Source organism: Spermophilus citellus (assembly GCF_964194105.1).
Source record: "Spermophilus citellus genome assembly, chromosome: 1".
Lineage (NCBI taxonomy): Eukaryota > Metazoa > Chordata > Mammalia > Rodentia > Sciuridae > Spermophilus > Spermophilus citellus.
Window position 1 is genome coordinate 230449309 of NC_138182.1, and position 24922 is coordinate 230474230.

Here is a 24922-nt window from a genome sequence, read left to right on the forward strand (position 1 = left end):
GTAATGTATCTTTATCTTACCTGACAGATGAATAAAAGTTTCAAGCCCAGTTATGTAATATACTAATTATAACATCTAACATTTGCTGGTGTGCTTTGTAACCAAATACTTTCTTTTGTTTTCAATTTAATCTCTGCAGCTCCAAAAAGCCTTTATGGCTGAGGGCTGAGGGCTCTGTAGGATTTAGAAGTTTCTTAGGATTACTTCACTAAATAGATAAGATGTCTTTGTTACATTGTTTGGGATGGCTGAAGCCCATCAGCCAAAGAAACCAGAAACCCATAAATTGCATTTATTTAACTCATTGGGGCAAAAAGAAAATGCATATCCATGAAGCCACTGGAAGAAGAAGTGAAAGGCTTAGCATAGATTTGGGCTTGTGGTAGGTGATGTTAAAAAACTATTTTTTAGGTACAAAGACTAGTTTTCTTTGGGACTGGAGCTGGCTCAATTTGATGTCTTGGTCATTTTTATGTAGGAGGCAGCAAGACTAAATGGGGAACTAGATTGTCATCAATAAAGAAACTCATATTAGCTGAAGACATTTGAGTATTATTTTAAGTGAGAACATTTAGTTATTGAGTGGTGCAGAGTCCTCGTCTCTGTCTTCCTTCACACTTGATTGAAGATTGCTTCTGTCTTGTTCCTTCATCACTGCATCACTTGTTCTTTGTCACTGAGTGGCTTGTATTCTGCAAAAGTTATTTGTGCTAGGTACAAACAGTCAAAACACTATGGCCGGGGCTGTGGCTCAGTAGTAGAGCACTTGCCTAGCACATGTGGTGCACTGGGTTCAATCCTTAGCACCACATAAATAAATAAAATAAAGGTACTGTGTTCATCTACAACTAAAACAAAACAAAACAAAACAAAAAACCATATGGCCTGGTAGCTAATGTTCTGGATTTTCTATTGTCTTCCCTCCTTCCCGGTCTCATTTTCCTCTCACCCCACACTTTCTTCTTCCCTCAAGCAACTAGCTAATTTCTTCCAAAGAACCATCAAACAATCATTAGGCCCAGTGTTCTCCCATGGGGGAGTTTTAGCACAAGGAAGATTTTCAACCACTAAACAGTTACTTGACTTTAGGTAAATTACTTCTTCATTTTAGCCTGGCTTTTTTCATCTTTAAAAAAAATGATAATGGTAATTACCTTGTAGGGTGTTTGGAAAATTTGTATAAAGTACTTGAAGTGCATACTCCAATGGCAAATAGTGACCACTATTTAAAGGCATAAGCATTTGTCAAAAATATTAATTTTCTTATATTTTATATTAGATTGTAGAAGGTCATAGAAAGTGGGAAGAGCCAGGCTTTCTAAATGTGATTCTCTGCCATTGGCTGTTAGTTATATGATGAAATTTTATATAGTTATTTTTTGTACATTTATTAAAAATGGAAAAACTAGATAACATTGTTTATACATCTAATTAGTGAAGAATATAAGATCACTTTAAGACTCTTAGCGGTTCATTAATCTAAATAATGAGATGCAGGCAAGGGTGTTTTATTTGTAGACTACAGAAAAAGTGGCTGATTAAAACCGTAAAGAAGAAATGGAAGACACAAAGAATTGTACGTGTAGAAAAAATGTTTTATAAGACACTTCTGCTGAAGGTTTTACTTTTTATTATGATTAAATTATAAGAGGAGCAGGTACTAAAATTAGCTCTGAATCAAAGAGTGGTTTGCGTTTTCATCTTTGTATTTTCCAGGTTTTCTACAGAAATATTACATTCATGATTAGAAGAAAAAAAGAAAAGAGAGCATTTTGTCTTATAAAAATCCAGTTTTTCCTGAAGTTGCTAGGCTTCTCAACCATGGTTGCCAAAATCTTACACCACATGTATATACACGTTCATGCATGCATGACCGCCTGTGCACGTAATCCTTAGGCATATGCTAGACATTAAATGGTATTTGAGATTCAAGTTGAGAATTACTCAAGTGTGTATATTGCTGAGATACAGTGTAATCTTTTTTTTTTCATTGTGTCTGTATTTATTCTCTATAAGCATTAATAACTCTGTTCTTGGAAAAATACAATTGAAAAGCATCCTGCTAATGAAAAACTTTATTACAAATGACTCACTTTTTGTATGGTCTTTCTTTCTTTGTTTCCTCCTACTAACCTCACATTAGAAGTCTGGCCTTCATTTTCGACATACAGATAATACTGTCCAGTGGTTGAGAGCTATGGAGTCTATTGGACTACCCAAGGTAAGCCTTCACATACTGGATCCTAACTGGGGAGACGAAAAGGTGGTGCAGAAACACCTCATTATGACAAATGTTTGGCAGACTGAACTATGTTAATGCAAGAATGAGAAATGTGAGAACCAAACAAAAATATTGAAAGGCTTATGCAAAGTAATAGATGGAAGAACTCAGAATGAGGTAGGGTTACAACATGACAGCAGCCAGGTGAAAGTGTGTATGCATAAACAAGATCAGAAGAAGCTTCAGCTCATAGATGGTTGATTTAAGATAGTCAACTCCTTTTTCTGTGTTGCTGTTTATTCTTAAAAAATTCTAAGTCTCATTGTATCACTATAAATTATTATCAATTTATTTTCCCAAATTATTATAAATCATACAATCACTTTAAATTTTAAAGTCTAGAGGCTTGTAGCTTTTATTCTTGAAAAGATCTTCATTGATTCTGTAAGGATTCAATGCTTGTTAAATTCAAGGAGCAAGTACTCTTAAGCTTGTGAGAGAAATAAATACCTTGGGGAAAGGAGGGAATTTTATTTGATAAAAGTTATAGAGCTATTACTTGAACTTCTTATTTTGAAAGAACTATAAAATCACAGGAAGTTGCAAAAATAGTGCATCTATGTGTGTATCCTTCATTCAGCTTCATAACTGTTCTACATAACTTCATTCAGCTTCATAACTGTACTACATAACTGTAGTACAGCATTAAGTTGATTCTGGGGTGTGAATGGACTTTATTCAATTTTCACTGTTCTTACATGCATTCATTTGTGAGAATGTTAGTGTGTAGATCTGTGCAGTTGTGGCCCATGAATAAGTTTGTGTAGCCACCACCATAGTCAAGATACAGCTACCACAGAGAAGTGGTCTTTTATGCTATATCCCTCCCACTGCCCAGTCCCTGTCAACCACTAATATGTTATCTACTACTAATTTTGTTACTTTGAGAATAACATGAAATGGAATCATACAGTAGATGAGGTTGACATTTTTACACTTGTTGTGTTATTCTTGAGCTCCATCATATGTATCAATAGCTCAATTCTTTGCATTGCTTAGTTGATACAGCTATTTTGAGAGGGTGATTTAGGAGGGTTTCAGCTTGAGGAAAAGGCAATAGCTACCGACATATGAAGATCTGTGTTGTCTCCTGATTAAGCCAGATTTGCTGTTAAAAACACCCACCATGACCAAAAGAAAAAAAAAAGATTTCTTAATGTAAATTATGAATGCTTTTTTTTTCATTATATTCCTGCTCATTTCTGTTTTAGCAGTCTCATTTTTCTTGAAATTATCAATCTAGTTTCTCCCACTCTTTTCTCCCTTCCTCTCCTCCCTCCCTCCCTTTCTTTTTCTCTCTCAATACTAGAGATGGCATTTTACCCAGGGGCATTTTACCTCTGAGTTACATCCCCAGCACTTTTTATTTTATTCTTCTACTTTGAGATAGGGTCTCACTAAGTTGCTTAGGGCCTCACTAAGTTACTGAGGCTGGCCTCAAACTTGTATTTCTCCTGCCTAAATCTCCTGAATTGCTGGGATTATATGTGTGTGCCATTATATGTGTGTACCTGGCCTAGTTTCCCTTCTCTTAAAGTGTCTAGAATATTAAATGCTATCCCTTTGGGGCGCTAGTTGTCATATAGAATTCATATTTTGGGGTATTAAATGGGTCTGGGTGGTAAACACATTTGAATAGGATTTTTCTTAGTGAAGCAACATCTGATTAAGACAACCAGATAATTCAATAGATATGATTAAAACCTTTGTGAGCTTTGGGGCCAAACAAGTGATCTATAGAGCAGATTCTATTTTAATATTGATTGTTACCATGAAGTAATTGATACATTATATTTTAGGGTTGAGAGGCTAATAGTGTATTAGATTAACTTTGTCTGTGATTTACCCTTAATTTTTTTAATTAATTCTGAGCTCAGCACCATGTAAGGGGCTGGAGACACAATACAACACTCTGGTTAATTGCAAGTTGATTCCATTTCCTTGCTGAAGGAAGATACATTTATGAGGATTTTCCAGGAGAAATATAAATATAGAAGGTTCTCATTTTTAAAAGGGGGATGGGGAGATTTTAATAATACAGCAAGGGGTAGGGTGAGAATTGTAGTCGTTCTCTACTTACATAGAGCTTTAAACCTAGCTCTTCGGAATCGAGAAGCCTCTTTTCACTGACACTGATAGAAAATATTAAAAGTAAAGCTCAAAGGGCCTTTGAAAACTTCCCAGGCCATTTCTTTAAGTGTGTAGAAACTACACATTGTTAGCTTGAGAAACTTTGCTTTATTCTTTTCTCTGCTTTTTTCAATGTCCAATAGAAAATTGCCCTTGGATATTAAATACTACCATCTTGCATATGATGTTAGTTTTTTTTTAATATTTATTTTTTAGTTTTCAGTGGACACAACATCTTTGTTTGTATGTGGTGCTGAGGATCGAACCCGGGCCGCACGCATGCCAGGCGAGCGCGCTACCGCTTGAGCCACATCCCCAGCCCACGATGTTAGTTTTTATGTCAAATTGTGTAAAATATTTACTGAAAGCAAGCGACATTTATGTTTAGTCTCGACATTATAAGTTTCAAGCCTAATTATTCATTTTTGCATTGCTTAGGAACAGAAAAGTTAGTGTCCCCTTTGAAATATGTTTCTGATTTAGTTTTTTTAAGTTTAAGAAAAACAGTGTGAATATGTGTATTGTGTCCATCTACAACTAAAAATATTTTTTTAAATCCTTGATGCTCAGAACTTTCAATCTAGCAATTCCATATTTAGATGATTATCTAAAATAAGAAATCAGATACTCAAAATGCCAGTGCATTCACTGCAGTGGCTTCGAATAAGGAAAAAATTGGGAACCAAACAAATGTTCAGCCACGGGGAATGGTTAAGCTATGGTTCAAAAATATAAAAGAATCGTATGCATTTGCTAGATATAGTACTATTAAAGAATTATAAAGAGGACGTTTAATTGTCATCTTCTATTAAGTATTTTTAATATCTTTAGATATATACAATTTTGTTTTCATGTATACATAAACATAAGAAAAAAGAGACTCATAGAAAAAAAAACAGTAAAAGTATAGGTGGGATTATAGGTATTTTTCCTTTATACTTCACTAACTTTCTAGATTTTATTCAGTGGAAAGGTGTTACTTTAAGTGGAAACAAAAACCCATGTGTGAGTGTTGTATATGAATGAACTCATGTTCATAGAACTATGTACCAACTTTTAAAAAATATGTTTTTATTAGTTGTTGATGGACCTTTATTTAATTTATTTATTTACCTGTGGTGCTGAGAATCGAACCCAGTGCCTCACATATGCTAGGCAAGTGCTGTACCACTAAGCCCCAGCCCCAGCCCGATGTATCAACTTTTTATTTTTTTATTTTTATTTTTATTTTTTTAGTTGTAGTTGGACACAATACCTTTATTTTATTTATTTTTATGTGGTGCTGAGGATCGAACCCAGGGCCTCGCATGTGCTAGGCAAGCGTTCTACCGCTAAGCCACAACCTCAGCCCCCAATTTTTTAATAGTGTAATAAAGTGGCTGAAAGAAGGCCACTTTCTCAGGCCTATGAGAAGTCACAGGAGTGAGGGTACAGAGAGAAACACTGCCACCCATGACTGTGGACCCAGCCATGTGGAAAGGCTGACTGTGAACCTCATCCCTCCTCTGTTGGCCCCAAAGTGGCATGTGGAGAGGCAGGGAACTGGGTGCGGGACTGGTCTGTCTGTAGAGCAAGATGAAGCCACAGTTGAGGGGCTTCTCTACACTGGAACAAATATAGAATACCCAGGCCAATCAGTGTAGGAGTATCTGGGGAGTTAAATTGATTGTGAGAAGCAACACATAATAAACACGTTGTCTCTTTTGTTTTCCAGATATTTTATCCAGAAACAACAGATGTCTATGATCGGAAAAACATACCAAGAATGATATATTGCATTCATGCCCTAAGGTGGGGAAAAAAAATAAAGCTAAGAGACTTCTTAGGAAGTAGATTTAAAATAAAACTACAATTTCAATTGTGAAAGCTCTTAAGCAACTTTAATAATCTGAAATTTTTTATTAAATTCAGTTTTGAATCTAATGGTATAGAATTCAATAGTTGCCACATAAACACCATCCTTGAACTTAAAAAAAAATAGAAAAAAAAACTGTTTTTGACTTTTAAAAGTATGGTTCAAAGTATAAAACCAAAAAGTGAATCAAAGACCTTTAAGTAAAACAAGGAGAGAAATTTAAGTGGAAACTTAAAGGAATCCAATAATAATGTGCTACTACGTTCTTGAGTTATAATCTAGTTTGCAAAAATGTAACTGAAATATATGAAATGAGCCACTACAATAGTCATTATGATTCTTCTTTGATTCTTCTTAAAATTATCAGTGTGATTCAATTTTTACCATCTATTAAGAAAATCCAGTATAAGGACAGGTGTTTTTTTTTTTTTTTTTTTTTGCTTTCTGTTTAATAGAACTTGTACTGTAAGGATAAGAAAGAAACACAGAAGTTGCCCTAAATTAGATAAATCAAGACACATTCATTGTTTTATAGCAGTTTTATATAATGTATGAAAATGTTGAAATTCTATTGTTTCAAAAATGATTTTTATCTTGTTGGCTTGGAAGGAACTGTGATTTCTTTTTTAATAAGATGCTAACTAAAAATGATTCTGAAAAATCCAGCTTGTAGCTATTGTCTTGTGTGAACACAGGTAATGGTTGGAAGACTTCATGTTTAATGAAATTTTAAATTCCTTTTACAACATCTGCCTTGTGTTTATATCACTAGAAGTCATTTTCCTGGCAAGATATTCTGCCTAGGGGTTTATGTTAACTTCTTCCTGGCTCTTTTCCTCTCCAAAGGAAAAGGTTTCTATAATAATTCATTGCAATGCTGGTCTTCTAGAGAAAAATTTTGATTATGTCATATAATTTGACTTTCCCCCGAGTCATTACTTATGAGACTTCTTTGGAAGATGATAGTTGGTAGAAATATAGACCAAATGAAGGTGACTTTGCTATGATTTTTAAAATTCTAATATCTTTAAATAATGTGGGAAGAACCATTCTTGCCTTACTCCTCCTATGGCGCTAAAGTATTGTATGTCAACAGGTTTTCACAAAGCTTCTTGGGTACTTGTCTTGAAAGATATTTTCAACTGTGTTGCTTATGTTCCTTATCAAACACTTTTCAGAGCTTAGAATGATCATTTAACACTGTATGTAGCACCGTTTTTGTGACTTGCTAAGCCAGCCAGCTTGAATTAATGGCATTATCATATCCATGCTTCATGGTGCTAATCTCCAAATCTGTAGCATTCTTGTAGGGTGTCTCATGGAAGCGTATGTTCATTTTCTAAAGTAGACACTGGGGATGTTCACATTCAGCAACTTATCAAGAAATGGTGTGCTAAGTTCCTTTCTGGTGGTATCACTGTTCTAAAGTTCTATAAAATGGCACCAAGGCTTACAGATGTATGTTTGCTATAGTTTTATCAATAACTTGAACAACTTGGTAAACAAAGAATGAGCAACTTCTTATGTACTATTGCCAATTGCATGCAAATGTTGATGTAATGTTTTCTGGAAACTTATTCTCTGTTACTCGTCTTGGAGGGTTCCATTAATTTTTGTCAGTCTTGGAGGGGATTCCTTTTGGGTCCTGTCACTTGCTAGATCTGACCTTAAGTAGGAACTCTCTTTGAAAGCAACATTAATTTAGTAAATAACATTCCCTGGGAGAATATCCTTTAGTTTTTCTCTGTACTCTGTGGCTACCTCTCACTATGGAACTGAGAAATCAAAAGTGTTTCTAAAGATATTTTTGTCAAAACTTTTCCCTGCCACGGTTTAGAATGCATACAATCACTCACGTGAGGCTTGTTTTCGGCTGTGTTGGACAAGACACATTTGGAAATAGGGTAGCATGATCCTTGAATTAAGTATGGCAAATTTGCCCTTGCAGCACAGTTAGAAATGATGCTGAAAATGAGCAAACATGTACAGAGTTATCATTACCTGGCAGAGAATTAGGCAAGTTGGAAATTCTGATTATAGCTCAAGAGCTAGGAGAAAAATTGCTCCAGGTAGTTAAGCTTGCTAGGCCCTGCTCTCCTCCTGCCCCAGCCTGTGGGCCTGACTTAATCTACAGAGTTAGCTAGTGGCCCTGACCAAACTTGTCTCCTGTTCCCTGTCATCTTGATTTGGGCTTTACAACCCATAATCCCCTGGGTTTCTTGCCCTGACTTCCTGTCTGTGTCTGTTTTCCCTTTTCCTGCCCACCCCTCACCTCTTTCATCTTATTTCTGACCCCAGTCTCTTTGCCTATATCATTCATTGAACCCTTTGTCAGTCTAGCTTGGTGTTCTCAAGCTGGACTCCAGAGAATGTCACAACAGCAGCCCCAGGGCAAATTCTCAAGCTCTGGCCCACATAGAGTGACTTACCTTCATGGTGGGTGGCCTTATACTTTTCCCCAGGAAATGTTTATCTTTTTCTTATTTTTTTTTAAAGTAACATATGCTCATTGTGAAAAAATTGGAAAATTTGGAATGTCAAAAGAAAAAGTTACAACACCCACTATCTCAATACCAAGTGAAAACCACTGTTACTATTTTGGTGATTGGACTTAAAATCTGTATATGGCATGTTTTCCTTTTGTGGCTTCTTTTGGAATGTTTCTAAAGTCTGTGTATGAAAAGGAGCCAGTTCAAGAAATGAGAGTCTTGCTAACTAGTTACTACACTTTTTTTTTTTTTTTTTTTTTTTTTGGTGAGTGTCTGGAGGCCTTCCAAACGTGGAGGGGGAAAAACACTTGTGTGTAGTGTTGTTTAATACTCAATTTATTATTAAAGACTTAAGTGGTTCACTTTTTAAACTTTAGTTATAAAATTGGATATAAATAATTTACATAATTATGTGATGTTTAAAAACAATCGATGTAATTTTTTTTAATACTTCAAGTACCTTAAAGAACAGATGACATGCCCAGATACATTTTATATACTTACCACACTGGAACCTATTCAGAAAGATCCACACCTCAAGTTTCTCTCATTTGGACATTTCCTAGAGTTGTTTGTTATTTTGCTACTTACCCAGAGATAACATGATATTAGCACCACCAGAAACACAAGGATACCCCTTCAAACTTGCTGTGATTACAGATTTGGTTTCAACTGAACCTATCAATGTTGCTGAGAACATGGAACCTCTTTAGGTTCTTCTCCCAAGGTGAGTCAGACCTTGGCCACCAGTATTATCCTGAGCTTAAGTCAGTCAGATTTTTTTTTTATTTGTAAGTACATGACTTTCAGGTTAGATTCTTATTTACAATCTGGTGCCCCCACCCCCATTGCCCTGCAATGATTTACTTCCTGTCTCGCTTGGCCAATTTTATACAATCCATTGTCCTGTCATAATGATGTATTGGCTTGACCTGTGAACATTATTAAAAGCTTATGTATGCCTTTTTCATTTTTTATTGAGATTAGTTGGACTGTCTAGAGGTTTGCATCTCCTGGGAGACAAAGGATTGACTCTACCCAATGTTCTTTAGGCCATTTGGCTGATTTATCATTTAGGATCGTGTTTATGGGTCCTCTCTGCTTCATTATTGACTGTGAACATTAGTGCCAGACTCTCTCTCTCCACCTGACTATTTTTGTCACCACCTATACTCTACAGTCCTTCCTTATCATCTTGGAATACTTCTTTTGTTTTTTTGGAACTGTTTGGCTTACTCAGAGTTCTTGATCTTTATTCTTTCCTATTATATATATATAGGAAACAAGTATGTATCTGTATTGCATAAATAGATGTAAAATCAACAAGTAGGTTTTAATAACACTCCCCTTTTAGAAATCAAAACAAATAATTATGCATGGGCTGTTATCTTTTTTGGGTAACAACTTCCTTTCTGTACTCTGCATACTATTCCGTGGATTATTGCTTTGAACTTCTGGCTTTCCACAGACTTAAGCAAGATCATTGTCTTCTTTTTTGATGGAACAGATTGCTTCAGTTCAGTCAGGCAGACCTCTTTCTGGCAGCTCCCTGGAGCACTGCCCCTGGTGTTCCTTGAAATATACTTGCCTATGTTTTCAACCAGATTTCCATATACTATTTCTGATTCTTCTTGCTTATAGAAACAGAATCATCTACTCTCCAAGGAATCCCTTTAAAGTCATGTGTTCATATTGGTATTTCTAGCTTAACATAATTAGGGAGCTGGATTCTGTTTTTCTTAACTATGAAATCTATTTGCCTATTAAGATTTTGCTACACTGACAACCACAAACTAAAAATTTGTCTGCCTCCTCTCTGTGTAAGGATAACTGTTCCAGATTCTGTAGCTGTGTTCAGCAGTCTGGTTTTTAAGTGCATTGATGATGCTGAGATGGCACACATTCAGGGCTTGCATTGTGATGAAAACAGCTGTGGCAGAACTACTTCTGGTTGACCAGCTGTTCCAAATACCCTGACTGCTTTCTTTGTGGAAGAGGGCTTCTCTCCCCAGTGATCCTGCACAGTCAGGTGGCTGTGTGGTCCACTAGGTTGGCTTTGAAGATATTCCTCAGGAATTTGTCACTTACTGGGATACAAGGAAACCAGCTATGGCCCCCTTCTCCCTCCCAGGACAAATATATATTACCCTTTTTAAAAATAAACCCTGCTTTATATGCTTGCTTTAGTGTACGTCTCTAATGTTATACTTCAACATGTGTGGAAGCAGGTTATTGTTACCAATAGCTGGCGGTATCACTCTCCCCAGCAATCGTATACAGTCAGGTGGCTGTGTGGTCTACCAGGTTGCCTTTGAATCTGTTCCTCAGTAATTAATGCATAACTTTCCTAGTCTCAACACTCCATTCTCCCAGAACCCTTTTTCTCTCTACGAAACCAGTTGAACTGTTTCCTCCCTAAAATATCAAATTGATTGTATCTCTTACAACACATATATTTGCATTTCTGAACAAGGTGTCTAGAGACAAAGTCCTAGTCTAAAGTGTATAGGAAATAGGAATCTTTGTATATCTGTTTCCTTTTTTATTTCTGGAAAGTTTTCTGTAGTTATTTCATTCAGCAGGTTACTCATTCCCTTGGTATGAATCCCTGTACCTTCCTCTATCCCGATGACTCATAAGTTTGGTTTTTTTATGTTATCCCAAATCTCTTGGATGTTTTTCTCGTGATTTTTTTACCAGTCTATCTGAGTTGGCTAGACTCTTCTCAAGATGATATATTTTGTCTTCATTATCTGACGTTCTGGCTTGTACTTGTTCCACTCTTTTAGTGATACTCTCAATTGAGTTTTTAATTTGGTTTATCGTTTCCTTCATTTCTAGAATTATTGTTTGATTATTTTTTATAATCTCTATCTCCTGATAAAGATGCTTAACTTCTTCTTTTATCTGTTTATGTAATTCATTTTCAATGTGATCTTTAAGGTTCCTTTCAATCTGTCTAAGGTATTCCTTGAATTCTTTATATGGCCATTTTTTCTGATGACTCTAGGTCCTCCTGAATATTTAGGCTGTCCTTCATTGTTTGTACTCCTTTTCTTCCTTGCTTTTTAATGCTCATGTTTCTTCTTGTTCTGTTTGACTGCTGAGTTACTGTTTACTCTTATAAATTTATTTGATGGTTGGGAGGAGAGATATTAGAAGGGAAGGGAAGAAGTCACTAAAGAGAATGAGTGTAGGCATGTAGAATTCAAGGAAGGGGGAATTAAAAAATTGAAAATAAATGAAAAGACAAAAGAAAAACGTGAAAAGAAAGAAAGAAAAAACAAAAAACCAAAAATTTATAACCAAAAAAAATTATAATGATAATAAAAAAATGGAAATTAAAGTTTAAAAAATAGTAGTAATAATAAAAAAATAAAAAGAATTAAAAAAAATTGAAACCATTAATAAAAAAGTTAAAGAACAACAACATCAACAACAAAAAATGAAAATAAAATAAAAAAATACTAATAATAATCATAAAAAAATTAATAATAATAAATGCAGTCATAGAGCTCGATTAACTTCTCTTCCAGTAGGTGGAGCTATGCCCACTGGGCCAAGCTTCTCTTCTTGATAGGTGGGATCCAATCACTGTGCATCAGCTCTTCCTCCCAGACTGTGCGGGTCTCCAATCCTGAGTGCCTAGGACCGTCTCTTGTGTTTCCTCAAGCCAGGCCCCGCTCACCTGTGACACTCACCACAATACTGGCTACACGCCAGGTCTGCTGCTCCTGGGAGCCTTGTTTTCATGGATGCCTGGGCACACCCTTTCTGTTTGCCTCCCTCAGACCCTAAGTTTGTAGAACTTGGGGCTGAGGACCCCCAGCGAATTTGTTTGCCCTCAGGTAGCAACTCCCCTGGTAGCTGGTGCAAGGGACCTCTGTTGTCAGCACTGGTGGGAGCAGTAGCCGGGAGTTCTGCGCCGCTAGTCCCACGTCACTCCAGATTCCCTCGGTCTGGCTATCGTGCTCAGTTGGCCTATACCTCTGTGAGTTCAGGTGGGCCGACTAGTTATTTCAGCGGGATCATTAGTGCTGAGTCACGAGAAGCAGGCGAACCGGAGCTAGAATGTAGTCGATCCGGGCTCTGTGTGTTCTGAGAAGTCCAGACTATTCGCCCCGGATCTACTTCAGCTCAACATTGCCTAGTGGTCCTGCGCAAACAGCATTTTGATAGTTTACTTCTCCCTATGCCCACGCAGCTGAAGGGGTTAGAGACTTGATCTCTCCGCGTCTGCCACCATTTTGGATCACTTAGATTTTAAATTGTCACTCATCAGCTGTTCCATTTTACTCAGCGGGTCGGCGGCTTACTCTCGCGGTGAAGAGTCTGCTCTAAGGTGCTCCTCAGGAAGTGGCAGCCGCGGCCCAGGTGCGGCCATCGGATCGCCCGGGCGGGGAAAAGAAATTGAGATCTAGATTTAGGGAGTGAGCGTGGGAGGAGAGATGGCAGGGGAGAAGCAAAGCGGGAAGGCAGAGTGGAGAAGGAAAAGGGGCCGAGAGAGCCGGGCAGCTCGGGGGCTGCAGCCTTACTGCTCCACCTTGGCTGGAATCGTGACGGACTCACTCCACCTTGGCTGGAGTCGTGACGGATTCACTCCACCTAGGCCTCTTTCTTGACACGGTGCTTAGTCTTTGTCGACAGATCTCCTTTAATGATCTTTATTTTTTCTTTTAAGACGCGGCAACACACGCTGCGGGCGCGGCGACGCGGAGCACAGAGCGGCTCACTCACTTCCCACCGCCATCTTCCCCCACACACCTGGAAATAGGAATCTTAATCTTAGGGAAAAAAAAAATCTACCGAATATAAAAAATACTAACCACATGTAGCTCTTCAACTCTGAACTTATTAAGTACCTCTTATTAGAAAATTGTATTTATCCTATATTTCCAGGACAGATTAATCCTGTGTTCTCAGGAGGGATATCTGGAGGTGGCAGTATTTGGGATGAAAGTGAGGCATTTTTTTTTAATTGTAGATGGACACAATATCTTTATTTGTTTATTTTTTTATGTGATGCTTAGGATCGAACCCAGGGCCTCACACCTGCAAGGCAAGCACTCTACCACTGAGCTACAGCCCCAGCCCCAAGGCAGGCATCTTTTAAGTCACTCCTTTCTCAAAATCCTCCCCATGTCCCAGATGGAGCATCCTCTCTCTTGCTCTTCCCATCCGAATTAATACTGTGACTAACCTTTCTGTCTTACTAATTTCCAAGTTCTTTCAACTGTTTCCTAACATAGCACATACACCTTTGATTGCAACTTGAAATCTCTAAAATTTATGTTTTTCACTTTTCAGAATTTAACTGAATTAATTTCTTATGATAAGCCTGCCTCAGGATTTCTTTTGTATGGGATTAAAAATTAGGTGTAGAACACTAGATTTTGACATGATACTGGCAGTTGCATAATGTGATTAAAATGGAAAAAATAATCTGGTACAATAGATAAAACCATTTCAAACCTGGAGTCAGTGAGGGAAAATAGTAAAAGATTCTATCTGTTGAAAGAGGAAACTACTGTGGTAAGTTGTCAGTTAAGTGTCTACAAAGGACAATTTACTTAATAGAGTATAGTAGTGACAATAAAAAAAAAGGTGACATTGATGGAGCTTTTAACCATATTTCTCCATGGCTCGAAGTACTTCACAAGTGTAATCTAATTTAATCTTCACAGCACCACATATTCTCTTGTCACCACCTATACTTGTGGTAGGTACTATTATTAGTTTCATTTGTAACCAAGGCAATAGTAGCCAGCAGATTGCCTAAGGTCACATGATTAGTAAATGATGGACTTGAGATTCAAAATCAGGTGTATGATAACTGAACGTGTGCTAGTACCCATTCAGCTGGCCATTGACTTCAGAGAGAGCCAGACATTTCCTCATGATTAAGAAAATTAATAGAACAGTGGCATGAGACTTGAACATACCTGTTTAGAGAACTATCACCTTTTTGGAGAGAAGTAATAGTTTTAAGAGGTTATCCCCCTAATTACCTGAAAAATACCAAAGGCTGATGTCTATGTAGTCAGTTTCCGATTCTTTCTCCCAGCTATTTTTACATTTAAAGTGAAAATTGTAAATGTTTGAAATAATTTCTAAAAATAAAAAAAGTTGTAGCCAAAACACTTAAAATGCAGAATCATAGACCTTGAAAACTGTAAGAACCTTGGGAAGTTGTTTTTTTTTTTTTTTTTTTTGTCCAGATCATAGTTGCATATCCAGATATTGCCAGTTTGGGGGCTGGGGCCAGGGCTTCTGATTATAGTCCTGTGGTCTCTCTGGTGTGCCATGAGGCTTTGATTTACAAACATTCATCCCACATGTTATGGCCCAAAATGAGCTGCACATGATGTGATCCAGAAGAGCTGAAATAAACCCAAATCCTGCCTTTTAAGTTTGCATTTCATTACTGTAGGAACTTTAAATGCATATATTTAAAGTAATAGAAGAAACTCTAATCATAATTTTTCTTTTTTAAATTTTTTTAAATTTTTTAATTGTAGATGGACACAATACCCTAGTTTTTATTTTTACATGGTTCCAGGGATCAAACCCAGTGCCTCAAGCATGCTAGGCAAGCACCGTACCACTGAGCCACAACCCTGGCCCTAATCATAATTTTTCTATCTTTTCTTTATTACTTTCCAGACTTTCACTAATATCTTTTGTACAGATAGGGGTACCTGGGCCAGTGAGGCTTTAGCTACTTCAAGACAGCCGCTCTGTTGCCAGCCTGTTTCTGTGATAAGAGGCTCCCTAGTCCACACCAAGTGCTTTCTTATATACAGAAAGTGTTGGTGACATTAATTCCACGGCTCCTGCCTTTTATATTGGCTGTTAGGCACTAAGAGGTACTTAATAAGTTCAGAGTTGAAGAGCTACATGTGGTTGGTATTTTTTTATATTCGGTAGATTTTTTCCCCTAAGATTAAGACCCTATTTCCTATACACTTCAGGTAATAAATGACCTCATTTCAATTTAAGTGCTTAAGAAGGGAGCAGTTTGCTGTTGCCAATTTTTTTTTTTTTTTGGTCCTGGGAATACAGGATAAATACAATTTATACAATTTTCTAATAAACATTTACCCCTTTGAATGATCTGCTTGGAAGTACCTATATACAACCTTCACTATAAAACTCCTGCACTGTGAAAAGTGATCTCTTTAAAGCTAACAGTTTAAATTTCAACATCAGCAATAATAAATGTTGAAAAACAAAGTCAAATAGAAAATATACACCTAAAACTTTTGGGCAAATGAGTTTTTTTTTTTTTTTTTCAAATCGATAATAGTTTAAGAAAATCTTTGATTTAAATTTAGAAGCAGACTCTTCCATCCAAAAAGCTAACTTTCCAGCACCACCTTGTGGTGACTTTTAGTTGGATTAAGTTGTTTGCTTATTGTGAAATGTATATTAATGTTACAGTGTACAATGGAGAAGTAGAAAGTATAATTGGAAAGAGGTACCTAATTATTACCAAAAGGGAAAATGAACACTTTTGTTAAGTATAAGTATTCCTTTATTTCATATTGCCAACAAACCTATGTTTTTTGTTTTTGTTTGGAGACAGGGTCACTGTATGTTAACCAAAATGACCTCAAACTTTGGTCTCAAGTGATCCTCTTACCTCAGCCTACTGAGTAGCTGAGATTACAAACATGTGCCACCCCACCCGGCTAATCCTGTTTCATGGCAGCCCAAATACCTTTATTTTAGGGTTAGTATAGTAGAGAAAAATATTTTTTATATGAGTCATTCTATAAATACTAATTAAGTGAATGAATGAACAGGACATAATGTGAACAAAGTTATATCAAGATGATTAAGAACTGCTGTCTTACCCCTTTCCAAAAACGACATGAAACTTTTATTTATTTATTTATTTACACAAGATCAAAGTATTTGATAAATTTGGACAACAGTTTAATTTAAAATTCATTGACAAGAATATTATGGGAACCAGAGAGAATTAAACATAAAAACCTAGATGAAGTGGGAAGTTTTGTGAAAAAACTTAAAATAAAAAATTTGGTATTAGAGAAAAGAATACAATTCTTTTTTTACAAAAAAAAATTGTAAAGGCTAATAACAACTGAAAATATTAAATTTGATCAGATTCTTCCCTTGCCCCAGAAACTGCTGACATTGACAATATTATATCGAAAAATTCTACCAAACTCCTACTTATGTAGCTCCTATTTTACACAATCTGTTGCAGAAAATAAGCTTCCAAACTCATTTTCTGAAGTCAGTTAATAACCTTCATACCAAAACAGAGCAAGTAAATTATCATCAAAGAAAATGACAGACTGATTTCATGGTGAACATACATTCAAAAATCAGAGATGGAATAGTAGATAATTAAACCAATAATATTTTTTTATTCTAATTTGTTATTACAATGCATTACAATTCATATTACACATATGAAACACAATTTTTCATATCTCTGGTTGTATATAAAGTATATTCACTCCATTCGTGTCTTCACACATGTATTTAGGGAAATGATATACATCTCATTCCATCATCTTTTTTACCCCTATGCCCCCTGCCTTCCCCTCCCACCCCTTTGCCCTATCTAGAATTCCTCTAATCTTCCCATGCTCCCCTCCCAACCCCACTATGAATCAGCCTCCTTATATCAGAGAAAACATTTGGCATTTGTTTTTTTGAGATTGACTAACTTCACTTAGCATTATATTCTTCAACTCCATCCATTTACCTGCAAATGCCAAGATTTTATTCTCTTTTATTGCTAAGTAATATTCTGTTGTGTATATATACCACATTTTCTTTATCCATTCATTTACTGAAGGGTATGTAGGTTGGTTCCACAGTTTAGCTATTTAAATTGTGCTTCTATAAGCATTGATGTGGCTGTGCCCCTGTAGTATGCTGTTTTTAAGTCTTTTGGATATACACCGAGGAGAGGGATAGCTGGGTCAAATGGTGGTTCCATTCCCAGTTTTCCAAGGAATCGCCATACTGCTTTCTATATTGGCTGCAACAATTTGCAGTCCCACCAGCAATGTATGAGTATGCCTTTTCCCCCACATTCTCACCAACACTTATTGTTGTTTATGTTCTTAATAGCTGCCGTTCTGACTGGAGTGAGATGAAATCTTGAGTAGTTTTGATTTGCATTTCTCTAATTGCTAGAGATGTTGAACATTTTTTCATATATTTGTTGATTGATTGCATATCATCTTCTGAGAGGTGTATGCTCAGTTCCTTGGCTCATTTATTGATTAGGTTATTTGATTTTTGATGTTTAGCTTTTTGAGTTCTTTATATATCCTAAAGATCAGTGCTCTATCTGATGTGTGAGCGGTAAGGATTTGCTCCCAAGATGTAGGCTCTCTATTCACCACCTCATTGATTATTTCTTTTGCTGAGAAGAGGCTTTTTAGTTTGAATCCATCCTATGTATTGATTCTTGATTTTAATTCTTGTGCTATAGGAGTCTTATTAAGGAAGTTGGGCCTAATCTAACATGATGGAGATTGGGGCCTACTTTTTCTTTAATAGGCACAGTGTCTCTGGTTTAATTCCTAAATCTTTGATCCAAGTTTTGTGCATGGTGAGAGATAGAGGTTTAATTTCACTTTGTTGCATATGGATTTCCAGTTTTCCCAGTACCATTTGTTGAAGAGGCTGTCTTTTCTCCAATGTATGTTTTTGGCACTTTTTTCTAATATAAGATAACTGAAATTATGTGGGTTAGTCTCTGTGTCCTCTACTCTGTACTATTGGTCTATAGGTCTATTTTGGTGCCAATATCATGCTGTTTTTATTACTATTGCTCTGTAGTATAGTTTAAGGTCTGGTATACTGATGCCACCTGCTTTATTCTTCTTGCTAAGGTTGCTTTGGCTATTCTGGGTCTCTTATTTTTTTCAGATAAATTTCATGAACCACTTTTTCTATTTTTATGAGGAATGCCATTGGGATTTTGAATGGGAATGCATTTAATCTGTACAGTGCTTTTGGTAGTATGGTTATTTTGTCAATATTAATTCTGCCTATCCAAGAACAAGGTAGATCTTTTCATCTTCTAAGGTCTTCTTTAATTTCTTTCTTTATCATTCTGTAGTTTTTGTTTTAGAGGTGTTTCACCTCTTTCATTAGGTTGAATTCCAATGTATTTTAATTTATTTTTTTTTTTGAGGCTATTGTAAATGGGGTAGTTTTCCTCATTTCCCTTTCAGTGGATTTGTCACTGATATACAGAAATGCCTTTGATTTATGAGTGTTGATTTTGTATTCTGCTACTTTGCTGAATTCATTTACTAGTTCTAGAAGTTTTCTGGTGGAATGTTTTGGGTCTTCTAGGTATAGAATCATATCATCTGCAAATTAGTGATAATTTGAGTTCTTCTTTTCCTATCCATATCCCCTTAATTTCTTTCATCTATCTAATTGCTCTGGCTAGTGTTTCAAGAACTATGTTAAATAGAAGTGGTGAAAGAAGGCATCTCTATCTTGTTGCAGTTTTTAGAGGGAATGCTTTCATTTTTTTCTCCATTTAGAATAATGTTGGCCTGAGGCTTAGCACAGATAGCTCTTATGATGTTGAGATATGTTTCTGTCATTCCTAGTTTTTTAGTGTATGGGGGCTATATTTTGTTGAATTTTTTTTCTGAGTCAATTTAGATGATCATATGATTCTTATCTCTAAGTCTATTCATGTGATGAATTATGATTATTGTTTCCATATGTTGAACCAACCTTGCATCCCTGGGATGATCGTGGTGCACTATCTTTTTGATATGTTTTTGTATTTGATTTTCCAGAATTTTACTGAGAATTTTTGCATCTATTTTCATTAGCGATATTGGTCTTAAATTTTCTTTCTTTGCCTGGTTTTGGAATCAGGGTGATATTGGCTTCATAGAATGAGTTTGGAAGTGCTCCCTCTTTTTCTCTTTTGCAAAATAATTTGTAAAGCATAGGTATTAGTTCTTCTTTTTAGGTCTTGTAGAACTCGGCTATGTATTCATCTGGTCCTGGGCTTTTCTTGGTTGGTAGGCTTTTGATGGTGTCTTCTATTTCCTTGCTTGAAATTGATCTGTTTAAATCATGTATATTATCCTGATTCAATTTGGGCAACTCATATGCCTCTAGAAATTTGTTGATGCCTTCAATATTCTCTATTTTATTAGAGTCCAAATTTTCAAAATAATTTCTAATTATCTTATGTATTTCTGTAGCGTCTGTTGTGATATTTCCTTTTTCATCATGTATGTTAGTGATTTGAGTTTTTATTCTCCTTCTCTTTCTTAGCATGGCTAAAGGTTTGTCAGTTTTACATATTTTTTTTTCAAAGAACCAACTTTTTGTTTTGTCAGTTTTTTCAATTGTTTCTTTTGTTTCAATTTCATTGATTTTAGCTCTGATTTTAATTATTTCCTGTCTTCTACTGCTTTTGGCTTTGATTTGTTCTTCTGTTTTCTAGGGCTTTGAGATGTAGTGTTAGGTCATTTATTTGTTGACTTTTTTATCTTATAAGGAATGAATTCCATGCAATGTACTTTCCTGTTAGTACTGCCTTCATAGTGTCCCAGAGATTTCAATATGCTGTATTAGTATTCTCATTTACCTCTAAGAATTTTTTTATCTCCTCCTTGATGTCTTTTGCAACCCATTGTTTATTTAGTAGCATATTATTTAGTCTCCAGGTGTTAGAGTAGTTTTTTATTTTATCATTAATTTCTAATTTCATTCCATTGTGATCTGATTGAATGCAGGGTAGTATCTCTACTTTTTGTATTTCTTAAGAGTTGCTTCGTGACATAATATGTGGTCTATTTAGAGAAGGATCCATGTGCTGCTGGGAAGAAAGTGTATTTGAGAAAAAAGAAAGTGTATTTGAGAGAGAAGAAAGTGTATTTGAGAGAGAGAGAATTTTTTTAATATTTATTTTTTAGTTCTTGGCAGACACAACATCTTTGTTTGTATGTGATGCTGAGGATCGAACCCGGGCCACACGCATGCCAGGCGAGCGTGCTACCGCTTGAGCCACATCCCCAGCCCTGTATTTGCTTGTTGAAGGATGAAATACTTTATATATGTCAATTAAGTCTAAGTTATTGATTGTATTATTGAGTTCTTTAGTTTCTTTGTTCAGCTTATGTTTGGAACATCTATCCAGTGATGAAAGAGGTGTGTTAAAGTCACCCAGAATTATTGTGTTGTGGTCAATTTGACTCTTGAACTTGAGAAGAGTTTGTTTGATGAACATAGATGCTCCATTGTTTGGGACATATATATTTATAATTGTTATGTCTTGTTGGTGTATGGTTCCCTTGAGCAGTATGAAATGTCCTTCTTTGTCCCTTTTGATTAACTTTAGCTTAAAGTCTACTTTATTTGATACAAGGATGGAAACCCCTGCTTGCTTCCACAGTCCATGTGAATGGTATGATTTTTCCCAATCTTTCACTTTCAGTCTATGTATGTCTTTTCCTATGAGATGAGTCTCTCAGAGGCAGCATATTGTTGGGTCTTTTTTTTTTTTTTAATCCAGTCAGCCCATGTCATTTGATTGGTGAGTTTAGGCCATTAACATTCGGGTTATAATTGATACATGATTTGTGTTTCCAGCCATTTTTGTTATTTAATTTGACTTGATTTTTCCTTTGATTAGCTTTTCCTTTAGTGTAATACCCCCCTCTGCTGATTTTCATTGTTGTTTTTCATTTCCTCTTCATAGAATATTTTGCCAAAGATGTTCTGAGTGCAGATTTTCTAGCTGTAAATTCTTTTAGCTTTTGTTTATCATGGAAAGTATTCAAATCTAAAGCTTAATTTTCCTGGATATAAAATTCTTGGTTAACATTCATTTTCTTTCAGAGCTTGATATATGTTGTTCCAGGATCTTCTAGTTTTCAGGGTCTGGGTTGAAAATCTGCATATAACCTAATTGGTTTCTCCCTATATGTAATCTGATTCCTTTCTCTTATGGCTTTTAATATTCTCTCCTTATTCTGTATGTTAGGCATTTTCATTACAATGTGCCTTGGTGTGGATTTGTTGTAATTTTGTACATTTGGTGTATTGTAAGCCTCTTGAATTTGGTTTTCCAATTCGTTCTTCATGTTTGGAAAAATTTTCTGATATTATTTTGTTGAATAGATTGTTCATTTTTTTGGTTTGGACCTCTATGCCTTCCTCTATCCCAATAACTCTTAAATTTGGTCTTTTTATGCTATCCCAAATTTCTTAAATGTTCTGCTCATGGTTTCTTACCATTTTCACTGTGTGGTCCACATTCTTTTCAAGATTATATATTTTGTCTTCATTGTCTGAGGTCCTGTCTTCCAAGTAAGTGGTCTAATCTGTTGGTAATGCTTTCAATTGATCTTTTAATTTGGTTTATTTTTTCTTTCATTTCAAGGATTTCTGTTTGGTTTTTCTTTAGAACCTCTATCTCCCTATTGAAGTGATCTTTTGCTTCCTGCATTTGCTTATGTAGCTTTTTGTCAAAATGATCTTTTGCTGCCTGTATTTGCTCTCTTATATTATCCTTTAATTCACAGAACATTTTAATTATGTATATCCTGAACACTATCTGTAATTTCATCTGCTGTGCTAGCCATGGATTCTAATAATATGGTATTTTGATTTGTTTGGGAAACTTTCTTTCCTTGTCTTTTCATGTTGCTTGTGAGTCTTTCTTTCTAATTCTGTAGATCCTAGGCATTACCATTTTTACCCCATAGGCTTACTGTAGGATTCCAATACCTCTCCTTTAAGAGCAAGGACAATTTTAACAGATACCAATATTAAAAAAAAAAAAATCCACCTAAAACAAATAGTTGTTATTAAGACGTTTACAGTTTGGTCACAATGGTGAATTCAATTATTATCTACAATATAATCAGTAGGTTTGTAAAAGGGTTTACAGTTTCTGATAGTGGATAAAGAATCAGGGGTGAGGTGTAGGAAGATATGCTGAGGAGGTATGAGGTGAGGATATAGAGTTATTATATTTTAGGAAGTGTACAAGAGAAACTTAAAGAAGAAGGTTAGTAGCAGGAAAATAGAGGGGTAGTAATTTTGAGTAGACAAGTAAGAGGGAAGACAGTAGAGTACATAAGAAAAACACATGTATTTTAAGAAAAATAAAAATGTTAAAATAGTGAAAATTAGAGAGGAAAAAAACAAAAAAATTAGAAGAATATACAACACATCTACAATATACTATTTAGTTGTCTCAGTCCTCAGTATCTTAATTCATGCAAAGTACTTGGTTTCACATATGTTGGGGATATAAGGGCGTGAGACTAAAGAGGGAGAAGAAAGGAGAAAAAATCTCAGGAAGAAACAAGGATTGTTTTGGTTGCAGATCAGTATCTTTCCTGCTTCCCTTCTCATCCAATAGGTGGGGTTGTCTGTTGGTAGTTGGTATCTCTGCCCTCAGAATGGTAGGGGATACCAGAATGTGAGGGTTGGTCTTGGAAGACTGCACTTCAAGGATCTCCTTTGGGGTCTGCTCCTGTGATGTGGATGCGGGTCTCATCCTCTCATCTTGCCTGTAGACCTCACAGTTCCTGCTGTCTAAATTAGTCTCTAAAGTGTATCTTCCTCTCCCTCTCCCTTTCTATTTCCTAATCAGGAACCTTTCTCTCTGGGGGCTTGTATGTTGCATTCTGGTGGCTGTGCACCTCTTGCAGAGGGTTGTACTGAATTGGGCAGTCTTTCTGCTGAGTTAGTGGCTGCTGGGGGTTGAGGGGAATTAGAAAACTATGGGTACCTGGTTATCCAGTGTTGCCAACTGGTAGTTGCCCTGATTAAAGATGGTGATGGAGGTGACCCAAGACAGAGGCAGCTGCTTTCAGCAATGGGGTGTCAGGTCGAGTTGGGGGAGCTGGGCGATAGCATTGTACGATGCTTTCAGAGATGAGCTCTGTGATGTGCAATTTTGTGGCTGTCGGCTTTCTTCAGAGACTGTGATGTCCCCAAGTGCAGGCAGGCTACCGTGAGTAGGGAACTATGGCAGTAGCTGCCGAGTCTCAAGATGGAGGCAACTGGGGGACCCCCACATTAGTAGATGGGGGTCTACACGGGAGTGGTGGCCAGAGTACCTGTATGTGGTCCCGCTAAGACACATTCGAGACCTGCGTGGGTGAGTAGTCAGAGTCAGGAGTCCTTTTCTAATGCTGAGGCCAGGGGCCCCATGTGCATGGCTGCTGTGATTCCTGTGTAGGATCACTCTCAGCAAAGCATTATTCCCACTAATTGAGACCCTGGTCACAGAGCGACACAGAATGCTTTCTCCCTCTGGCCCGCAATCTTGGATCCCCAGACATGAAACTTTTAATGTTAAAAAAAAAATACACTTAGGAAAGGGAAGTTACTGGTGAATAAGATTGATCAAATTATATTATATGCATGTTCAAACATGACATAACAAACCCCACTATTATGTATAATTATAGTGAACAAAAAAGTAAAAATAAAAATTTTAAAAGTGTACGTACAGTAAAAAGAATGTCATCCAGAGATTTGAACAACTCCTGACACAAAATAAAAAGAAGGAATTGGATTGACTGAAAAACAATATGGGAAAAGCCCATAATCCACAAAACAGAGGGAAGCATCAGAGCTAGGAGCTTCTCTGGGGCTGGCTCCAAGAAGAGAGCCAGAAAGAGAGCCTCAAAGCAAGAAGTCATCAGCTTCAAGGAGCCTCTGACCATTCCCGAGAGCACCAAGCATAGGTGCTGGTGGAAGCCGAGCCTCCCAGTACCCAAGATACCCGATGGCCTCAAGAAGAGACAGGGAAACCCCAATCTCAGAAGGAAAGACTCTGACAACCTCCTGGCATCAGTCCCACTGTTTTCCCATAGCCTCCCTAGTGCTGGCTCCTACCATCGGGGTCGGCAGTTGAAAATGGACAGATTACAAATCACAAACCCCAAGATAAGTGCCACATCAAAAGATGTCAGATGTTTAAAGGAAAATGACATTGAAAGAGGCATTTGATTACACAAACAAAACTAATATCTAAGGAAGAAATGAAAAGAAAATGTACAATTGACAGTCATCCAATTTATACACTTAACAAATATTTATTGAGTACTTTTACATAGCAGAACCAAAGATAAACTTTTTTTGGTTTTGCTTTTCTTTTCTTTTTTTCTTTTTTTT

At 36.4% G+C, this 24922-nt stretch overlaps 1 protein-coding gene across 1 annotated transcript in view; it reads left to right on the top strand.

Moving 5' to 3' along the window:
* The window catches only part of IQGAP2 (IQ motif containing GTPase activating protein 2), a 285989-nt gene that overhangs the window by 143573 nt on the left and 117494 nt on the right, over positions 1-24922 (top strand). The window contains exons 4-5 of the mRNA XM_081284983.1: positions 2144-2221; positions 6126-6202. Of these exons, the coding sequence (XP_081141109.1) occupies positions 2144-2221; positions 6126-6202 (155 nt within the window). The remainder of the gene's footprint in view (positions 1-2143; positions 2222-6125; positions 6203-24922) is intronic.